At 47.0% G+C, this 9,590-nt stretch overlaps 1 protein-coding gene across 12 annotated transcripts in view; it reads left to right on the top strand.

Moving 5' to 3' along the window:
* Positions 1–2,062: 2,062 nt before the first annotated feature.
* FUBP3 (far upstream element binding protein 3) overlaps positions 2,063–9,590 on the top strand; it is a 59,060-nt gene continuing 51,532 nt past the window's right edge. For 5 of the 12 annotated variants that reach the window (XR_010148558.1, XR_010148557.1, XM_016961870.4 and 2 more), the window contains exon 1: positions 2,092–2,259. Coding sequence is in view for 8 of the 12 variants with exons in the window: in XM_016961870.4 (XP_016817359.1) it covers positions 2,176–2,259 (84 nt within the window). In the remaining 4 variants the exon portion in view is untranslated. Of the gene's footprint in view, positions 2,260–3,153; positions 4,008–9,590 lie in introns of all 12 variants that reach the window. The other 7 variants (XM_063787488.1, XM_063787487.1, XM_016961869.4 and 4 more) reach the window with 5 other exon arrangements.

Below are 9,590 nucleotides of genomic sequence, written 5' to 3'. Positions count from 1 at the left end.
AAGTGACCTGCTCAAAGTTACTCAACCAGTAAAAGAGGGGAAAACAAAACTCTGTCTTCCTACTTAGGGATTCTCTGGTCTTTGGACCAAACCTTGGAATATAACTTACATTTGGGCCAATAGCCTTGTTTTCCCTATTTATACTCATAGGGGAAGCCAGCTGGAATATGCATGAATCAACATTCTAACCTCAGAGATATATTTCTAAAATTCAAAACAGAAGTTATCACTGATACTTGGTTCAGCTGAACGACTGTGTTCATGAAAGTTGATACCACTGCCATTCCTTGATTTTTACAAGCATAGCAAACTTAAAACGCTCAACACACCCAGAATGGGCAATAAATGGATGTGTTGGCATGGTCCTCCTCGTGCTGGCACTTCAACAACACAGCAAGCTATGTACTTTTGAACAGGGGTTGGAACATTTTTCCTGAAAGCGATCTTCAATCTTGCAATTTTGCCAAATTCTTTTATTTTGCCATAATCTATGAATTATTCTACTTGGCATTATTGAATGCAAAATAAGTTTACTAAGCACCTACTATGTGCCACACCCTAGGGATACAGGGAAAAATAAGTCTCTGCTCTAAAGTAACTCACAGTCTAGGAAAGAAGTCATTAACAAATAAATAACTATGCTTTGGTTATTGGTCAAGTATTCCTCATACTTCTTTAGAATGCCCAAAGCTCTCTTGGCATAATGACACAGTGAGGGGTGAGGGTGGGGTCATCAAGGAAAGTTATATGCGACTTTTTTCCCCAAGAAAGGGTCTTGCTCTGTCACCCACGCTGTACTGCAGTGGCGTGATCATAGCTCACTGCAGCCTTGACCTCCAGGGCTCAGGTGATCCTCCCACTCCAACCTCCCAAGTAGCTGGGACTACAGGTGTTTGCCACCACGCCCAGCTAATTATATTTTTTGTACAGACGGGGTCTCACTATGCTGCCTAGGCTGGTCTTGAACTTCTGGGCTCAAGAGTTCTGCCTGCCTTGGCCTCCCAAACTGCTAAGATTACAGGCGTGAGCTACCGCACCCGGCCCATATTGGATTTTATTTATTTCCTTTTCTTGGTGCTCATCTTCCTTCACAACTTCAAGATGGGCATAAGATGTTTGACAACATGGTTCTTCATTAAGTCCAACTCCTTATCATAATAGGGCTTGGGAAATATTAAACATGAGGGCAATCGTGCTAACACAAAAATGGGCGCCCCCTAAACCTTGTTACTTGTTTGCTCACTTATAAGAAGAGCCAACTCAAAGGCTCAACTGAATTCTAGCACTAAGATTCCTTCCTTGCTGTAGAAGATCTGTACCTGGTCACTTCCATTAAAGTTACATAAGCGTTCCAAGAAGCCTCCTGCAATACAGTTGTGACTCAGCCGGTATGGGAGTAATGACGGTCCTGTGGTATTTCCTGCACCCCCAGAGTCCCAGAGTTTGTTAAGGACCGTGTAAGAGGACACCACGCTGGCTTTTCAGTGGGCGCGTCCCTCCTGGGGGCATCACCAGACAACCCCAGGCGGAAGTGGCGGTGGCCCATCCTCATGCAAACTGCAGTGTAAGAACTGGGGCCCGGGACTCCCCGCAAATGTGGGACACTGACATTCTGTGATGCTGTCCCAATGCCCTTTCAAAGCGCTCAGCCCCCAAATTCCCAACCAACAGCCATTTCAGGGAGGGGCTGCCCAGGACCAGGCTTTTGATGAACCACGACTGTTCGGGGTGCCGTCTTGGGAGATCGGGGTGCCGTCTTGGGAGAGCCACGTCAGTCCCTCTGAGATTCCAAACGGCCGACAGCGGACACCTCGGGACCACATCCGAGCCTCGGGGACCTGTCAAGACGCCATCGACGGACCTGGACCAAATCCCGCCCGGGAAGGGAGGGGTCGCGACCGGACCCTGGAGACCGACGGCTGCCTGGCGATCTGAGCCCACCCCGGCGCTGCCGTCCCGCCCCCACTTCCGATCGGTCGAAGGTCACGTGCCCTGACCCCGCCCCGCAGACGCGGCTCCTCCAGCTGCGAGCGTCCCGGCTTTCCCTTCCGCCGGAAGTAGGGCGACTTTCCTTTTCCGGCTACGGGTCCCCAAGCGGAGCGGGAGGCCGGACCGGGGAGCCGAGCGGCGGCGTCGGCGGCGTCGGCGGCGGGGGCGACGGCGGCGGGGGCGGTAATGGCGGAGCTGGTGCAGGGGCAGAGCGCTCCTGTGGGGATGAAGGCCGAGGGCTTCGTGGATGCCCTGCACCGGGTCCGGCAGGTACGGGCGCAGCCGGCTGGCAGGAGCATGAGATCCCGAGGCGGGGCCTGGCGGGCGGGGAAGAGGGGTTCGGGCCTGGGGGGCGGGAGGCAGCCTGAACCGACGTCTCAGCCGGGCCGGGCCGTTCCGTGGGGTTCCTACAGCCGGGAGGAGCCGGGGGGATAAGGCGCCACTGCGAGGCCCAGGCCCGGTCTGTCGGGCGGGTCTCCCAGGTGCCTGAAGTCGCTGGGAAAGGGTTTGCTTAGAGCGTCTGGCCCCATCGTGCCCCAGCGGCCAGCCTGGACCCACAGTGTAGCTAGCGCGGGGTTCTGAACCTCGCGAGGGGAGGGGTCCGGGAAGCCCACGGGGAGGATCTGGGTGTAGACATAAAGCAGCTGTCTCACGCCCAGTAGCTTGTTAAAACTTGGGGAACGTCGTCTTTAGACTTTCTGTTGAGTAGAAGGAACTCGAGGGCATCTTATATGTGAGGGTGCTCTTTGGAGAGGTGAGAGAGGGAGGTGTTACATGTGTGGGGGTGGTCCCCAAGATGTAGAAATTTCTCATGGCAGGCTTGCCTCTACTGGGGAGAATGATATGGCCTCATTTCGACATTGAAACTTTACTGTCTGACAATGTCGTGCGTTTTGTCAGAGTTAAATCAACTGGGTTTTAGAAGGCTCCAGGCTTCCCCAGAGAGTGAATATGGGACCTGCCAAAAATACTTACTGGCTTCTGGCATGGTACTTAGAACAGAACGTGTTCTTCATTTGTATCTAAAACTTACTTACAAGTCAGCCCTAACACTTCAGCTTCCTCGGTTAAGTGTCTTATGTCCTCCTCTCTTCTTATGTAATTGTAAGCGCACTGATACTTTAAAAGTTGGGCTATAACTAATTACTGCTTGATTCCTAACAGAAAGCCACAGGAGTCATTGTATTAGAAGAAGGTCTTCACTTGGGCGCTTGAAGATATGGTCTTTACATCTCTTTCCAGTATTCCAGGGGAGGGAACCCTACCTGTTTCCCTGATACTGACTTTTCATGTTATATATTGATGCTCCTATAGACATTATATTGGATCCCAGAACTTTCCAAACCTGTGGTTCCACCTAAAATTTTATCTGATGAATTGTTACTTTACTGCCTAGGTGCCAACCAGTACAGTAGTGAGTATCCATCTTACTTAGACTTCAGATCCACCCATGGCTGTAATGGATGAACATGCCACCCAGCTCCCCTTCCACCACTCTGCTTGCTGGCGTGTTACAGTGCTCTCCTCTACAGTACAGGGTCCTGAACCTTGTTTCTCACTGGCTACTAATATGTAATGGCTTTCGCTCTGTGCTGATGTGTGACAGTCACCTTGTTGGCCTTCTATGTCCGGGAAGAATTATAGTCACTGCCCTAAAGGGCTCAGATCCTCAGTTTGCAGAAGGCCTGTAGTTGAACATAAAGTGAATTTTGAACCATTGAGAAGACATTCCGCTTCTCTTGAGCCAGTGGTTGAACTCATATTCTTGGACAACCTGCTCCAGAGGGAGACCCTCTGGTAAATGCTGACCTAATGTGGATTGTTGAAGCAGTGGTGTTTACTACTAGCAGTGAAAACTTCATTGGAATTGTTCTCAGCTCTGAAATGCACCATTGACTGGAGCAGTAATAAGCCCAATGGAGACAGGGCTGTAAGTGTGTTCCTTCTGAATGTTAACAGCTGGAGGTCCATACTATCTCCAAGGATTTGATGGCCTTTAAAAACTAAAGAAAAACCAGGTTGGTGGGTAATTTTAGGTTTATTGTATATAGATTTGCATTGGGCAAGAACGGAATGTTAGAAATCTGTAATACTATATGCTGATGGTAAACTTACTCTAAGGATCTCATTTGGGTATCTGGAAGGTGATAGTTCTGTTTCTTTGTTATATACACAGCATGTTACAGAGATGTGATTTTTCTCCCCATTAAACAGAACTAAAAGACAGTATATTTATTTAAATGCAAAGCTTTTTCCCCTTTTATGTCTCCTCATAAACTCCAGAGACAGTCTGGAAGGCCCTCTTAAATTTGTCAAAGAGCAGTAAAGTGTCTCATGCTCAGTTTTTCTAGCAGATCGTAATAGTCTCAGTTGACCCTGCTGGGATTTGAACCTGCAGTTTCTATTAAGTTTGGTGTGTGAAGTCCAACACCTTACCAACTAGGCTTTCCCTCTGACATCTTGAAGCCTCCGTGTATATCCTTTGGACTCTGCAGCAAAGTGCATCAGTTGTTAGTTTACTCTGAGCATGGTATTCTTAGATTGAAAAGAAGTCTCTGAAGATGTCAAATAAAATGTAAACATTTTCTCCAGCAGTGTGAAGTCTAGTGAGTTAATGTTTGGCACAAGCAGGTAATTTACATCCATTCTATAGGGTAGTAGAAATGTGATCTGGGCAAGTCACAGTGGCTCATGCTTGTAATCTCAGCACTTTGGGAGGCTGAGGTAGGAGGATGGCTTGAGCTCAGGGGTTTGATACCAGCCTGGGCAACATAGCGAGACCTTGTCTCTACTAAAAATTTAAAAAATTAGCTGGATGTGGTGGCCCACCCCTGCAGTCTCAGCTGTTTGGGAGGCTGAAGCAAGAGGCTAGCTTGAGCATGGAGATCAAGGCTGCAGTGAGCTGTGATTGCTCCGCTGCATTCCAGCCTGAGTGACAGAGTGAGACACTGTCTCAAAAAAAAAAAAAAGAAAGAAAAAGAAAGAAATGTGATCTCATTCAGTTCCATGGATGAAGATCTAAAAACTACTGGATATTAAAAAACAAATGTCTACTTTTCCCAAGTCATTGGCTGGTTAGCAGAAGTAGTGTTTCTTCAACTAGTTCAGATAAGACAAAATCCTGAGTAGTTCATCCTGTTCCACAGCCGTCCTCTGCACTTCTATACTGACTGTCTGCCTAGCTTACAAGGGGACCTCTGGATGAGTAGATCCAAGTCTGGTTTATGTTGTTCCATTCTCCTAAAAATATTTTTAAATGTTCCTAGAAAGTCTACCATTGATAATTTAGTAGCACCTGTCATCACCCATGAGCAATCCCTTGTTAGGATAGTGTGATGCCACAGTGCATTATAGGTTGACAGCAGCCTTCCACAAGCTGGACCAGCTAGCTGTTTGCCAGTCATCGCCTAAATAGAAATTGTTCTCCGAGAAACTACTAATACTTTTTAGGACTTTAAAAAGCATTAGATCTGTTTTGATCTAGATAGACCCACTCAATGCCTCTGGATTGTATAACTACAGCATATAATGTTGATACAGAATGCAGTCTAAATGGTGCTTTCTAGAGTTCGTTCGGCATCACGGTAGCACTACACTTAAATGAGTGTGACCAAGCCATTGTAGAATCAGTAGAAAGTAACCTTTTGACAGATTTTTAGGCCCGAACCTCTTCTTCACTGGCACCTATTTTGGGGAAATGTTGATTGGTGTGGGGCCTCAGAAGTTCCACAGTCCTCCTGAAAATCTCTCCCAGTGCTGCTGTTTCACAGTTTAAGCCTGAGCAGTAGGTAATTTGGGATGTGTGTTGTATACCCTGGGCTGATTTAGAACTTTAATGCTTTAAGATTCTGACTTCTTAGAACAAGCACTAGGTTTCCTTTTAAGAGAACACTGTACATCTACCATTAAAAGAAAAAGCCTCCATTCATTGGCCAATGGGTTCGCCCTGCGAGGCTCATTTAACACATGGTTTTGACTCCCGGCTCAGTCAAGTGTGCTGAACACTCAAGAGATCTAAGTGGTACTCCACTGAGACTGTCTTGTACATGTCCAGTGATTGAATAGCTCAAGTCAGCATTTCACAAGGGACTAACTCCTGCCTGTACACTCATTTTAGCTTTCATAAACACTTGAAGGAAACTAGTGTCTGCAGGAAATCCACGGGCTGCTCCTGTAGCTTTACATTGTTGGGACCCAGTAGAGTACCTGGCGGAGTGAGTCTTCCTTAAAGGGTTTTGGTGATGTCACTGAGTGTGTGTGCGCCACCACATGTTAATGGAAGTGCTGAACTTCATACTGGGTATTGGAAAGTAGATAGTAAATAAACTATATATTCCACTGTATGTCTCTAAGGCTTTTCTCATTTGCAGGTGAGAACATTTATAATGTGATAATTTATCATATAATATAATTATTTTGGGGTAGAGACAGGGTCTCACTATGTTGCCCAGGCTGGTCTCGAACTCCTGGCCTCAAGCAATCCTCCCACCTCAGTCTTTCAAAGTGCTGGGATGGGTGTGAGGCACCGTGCCCCCATGCCTGGCTGTCTTTATTTTAAACTCTGATAGCCCATGTGTATTACCAAACTTTGGTTTCTTCTGAAGTACCAGTTATTTCATAAATAGAAATTTACTTAGACCACAGTTCTCAAACTTGTGGCCTGTGAGCTATAGAAGACTTACTGTGGGCCTGCAGGCATGCTTTGTTTGACCCACCCAGCACCAACACTTAAAAACTAGAGTGATTTTTGGCTGGGCACGGTGGCTCACACCCGTAATCCCAGCACTTTGGGAGGCCGAGGTGGGCGGATCACTTGAACTCAGGAGTTCGAGACCAGTCTGGTCAACGTGGCGAAACCTCATCTCTGCTAAAAATACAAAAATTAGCTGGGCGTGGTGGCAGGTGCCTGTAATCCCAGCTACTCAGGAAGCTGAGGTGGGAGAACAGCTTGAACCTGGGAGGCAGAGGTTGCAGTGAGCCGAGATCGCGCCATTGCATTCAAGCCTGAGTGAAAAGAGCAAAACTTTGTCTCAAAAAACAAAAGAAACTAGAGTGATTTTGCATTAAAAAAAAGAGAGAGCAAGATTTCGGGCTGGGCATGGTGGCTAATGCCTGTAATCCCAGCACTTTGGGAGGCTGACGCAGGTGGATCACTTGAGGTCAGGAGTTTGAGACCAGCCTGGCCAACATGGCAAAACCCCGTCTCTACTAAAAATACAAAAATTAGCTGGGCGTGGTGGCACATGTCTGTAATCCCAGCTACTCTGGAGGCTGAGGCAGGAGAATTGCTTAAACCCAGGAGGTGGAGGTTGCAGTGAGCCGGGATGGTGCCACTGCACTCCAGCCTGGGCAACAGAGCAAGCCTCCATCTCAAAAAAAGTTTCGGTCAGGCACTGTGGCTCATGCCTGTAATCCCAGCACTTTGGGAGGCCGAGGCCGGGAGATCACTTGAGGTCAGGATGAGACCAACCTGGCCAACATGGTGAAACCCTGCCTCCACTTAAAATACAAAAATGAGTCAGGCGTGGTGGCACGCACCTGTAATCCCAGCTACTCGAGAGGCTGAACCACGATAATTGCTTGAACCTGGGAGACAGAGGTTGCAGTGAGTGGAGATTGCATCGTTGCACTCCAGCCTGGGCGACAAAGTGAGACTCTCTCTCAAAAGAAAAAAAAAAGATTTCTGGTTTCCCTAGAAAAGATTTGGCCACACTGCTCCCACAGCCTGCACAGCGATAATCAGCAGGAGCTGAGTAGCTGCTGCGTTTTTGACATGAGGCATTCACACTCTCCGGGTTGTCTTCATTCCTGCCATCTTGCTATTGTTTTATACTGTTCTTTGGGATGCCTAATTGACAGTTTTTTACTTATCTTTTTGTAAATTGTGAGTCAGTCGTCTCTGGTTTTTATTTGAAATTTCTAATGGAAAGCTCTGGATTGAGAGTTAGGAGGTCTGAGTTGCCTGTAAGCCGATGCATGACCTTGGGCTGGGTTGGGCTTTCCTAGCATTTGATCTATAGGCTGTTTAAAGATCTTCCGTGGAAAAGAGATCATGGGCAGTTAAGTTTGGGGAATGCAGGATTAAATAAAGGTGAATTGGCTTCTTTGCTGTAGGACTTCTCAGAACCTTTAACATGCTTATGTGCATTAACTCCTACAGGGTTTAGGGTGTGTTTTGTAAATGTCCTGAAGTTAGATCACTTCGTGCCCTCTTTCCATGGAACCAAATCACATTCTGTGCATCAAACGTCAGGAAATGTGGAGCTAGATAATTTCAGCAGTCCCTTCAAACCCTTAGACATTCAGAGCGTCCATCTAACTGGATCTGGAAAAAGCTCACCATGTTATTTTGGTTCTTGTGCTTTCTTATGTTATATCTGCTGTCTATTCATACTCCCTTCTCTCTCCTCCTCTTCTGTGTAGTCTTTATTCTGATAACTTTATCTTAGAATCATCCCAATTGAAAATGTTCTGCATTTGGAGTTTTATTATAAAGATTTTGTTTGTTGGTTTTGGGTTTTCTTGAGACAAGGTCTTGCTACGTTGTCCAGGCTGGAATGCAGTGGCACGATCACAGCTCAGTGCAGCCTGGATCTCCTGGGCTCAAGGGATCCTCACACCTCAGCCTCCCAAGTAGCTGGCATGCACCGCCACTCCCAGCCTACATTTTTATTCTAATACCAGATGGTTACAAATCACTTGCAAGACTGAGTAGTGTGATTGGAAGTAGTGATTTGATTTAGATTACTTACCATTAATTGAAGATCTGCTGAGTCCAAGGCCCCTTGCTGGATGCTGGGCCAGTGCAAAGATAAGTAAGACAAGTTTGTAAGTGGTTTTATCTTATTGAGGAATTCAGTCTTTACAACCATCAGGTAAGATAGGACCAGGGCTATTAATTCTCTCTCTCTCTTTTTTTTATAAATTGAGACAGGATCTCTCTGTGTCACCCAGGCTGGAGCGCAGTGGCGCAGTCTCAGCTCACTGCAACCTCTGCCTCTCAGGCTCAAGCAATCCTCCTTCCTCAGCCTCCCCAGTAGCTGCGACCACACCCAGCTAATAAGGGCTATTAATTCTCATTTTATATTTGAAAATAATGAGCCAGAGGGAGATAAAGCAGTTTTCTCAGAGGTACACATAGTTAATATATGCAGCAGTTCTTGGACCCATGCCCTCTGCATTTTAGGAAGGACTTGGTTCCTTAGCAGAGGTAGTTGGGTGGTTTTTCATCTCAATGAGGTGGCTGAAGCAGCAATCTTTTTTTTTTTTTTTTTCAGACGGAGTCTCGCTCTGTCACCCAGGCTGGAGTGCAGTGATGTGATCTCAGCTCACTGCAAGCTCAGCCTCCCAGGTTCACACCATTCTCCTGCTCAGCCTCCTGAGTAGCTGGGACTACAGGTGCCTGCCACCACACCTGGCTGATTTTTTGTATTTTTAGTGACGACGGGGTTTCACCGTGCTAGCCAGAATGGTCTCAAACTCCTGACCTTGTGATCCACCTGCCTCGGCCTCCCAAAGTGCTAGGATTACAGGCGTGAGCCACCGCACCCGGCGTTTTTTTTTTTTTTTTTTTTTTTTTGAGATGGAGTCTCACTCTGTCA

The sequence above is a fragment of the Pan troglodytes genome, chromosome 11 (assembly GCF_028858775.2).
Source record: "Pan troglodytes isolate AG18354 chromosome 11, NHGRI_mPanTro3-v2.0_pri, whole genome shotgun sequence".
NCBI lineage: Eukaryota > Metazoa > Chordata > Mammalia > Primates > Hominidae > Pan > Pan troglodytes.
This window is presented reverse-complemented; position numbering and strand designations above follow the sequence as displayed.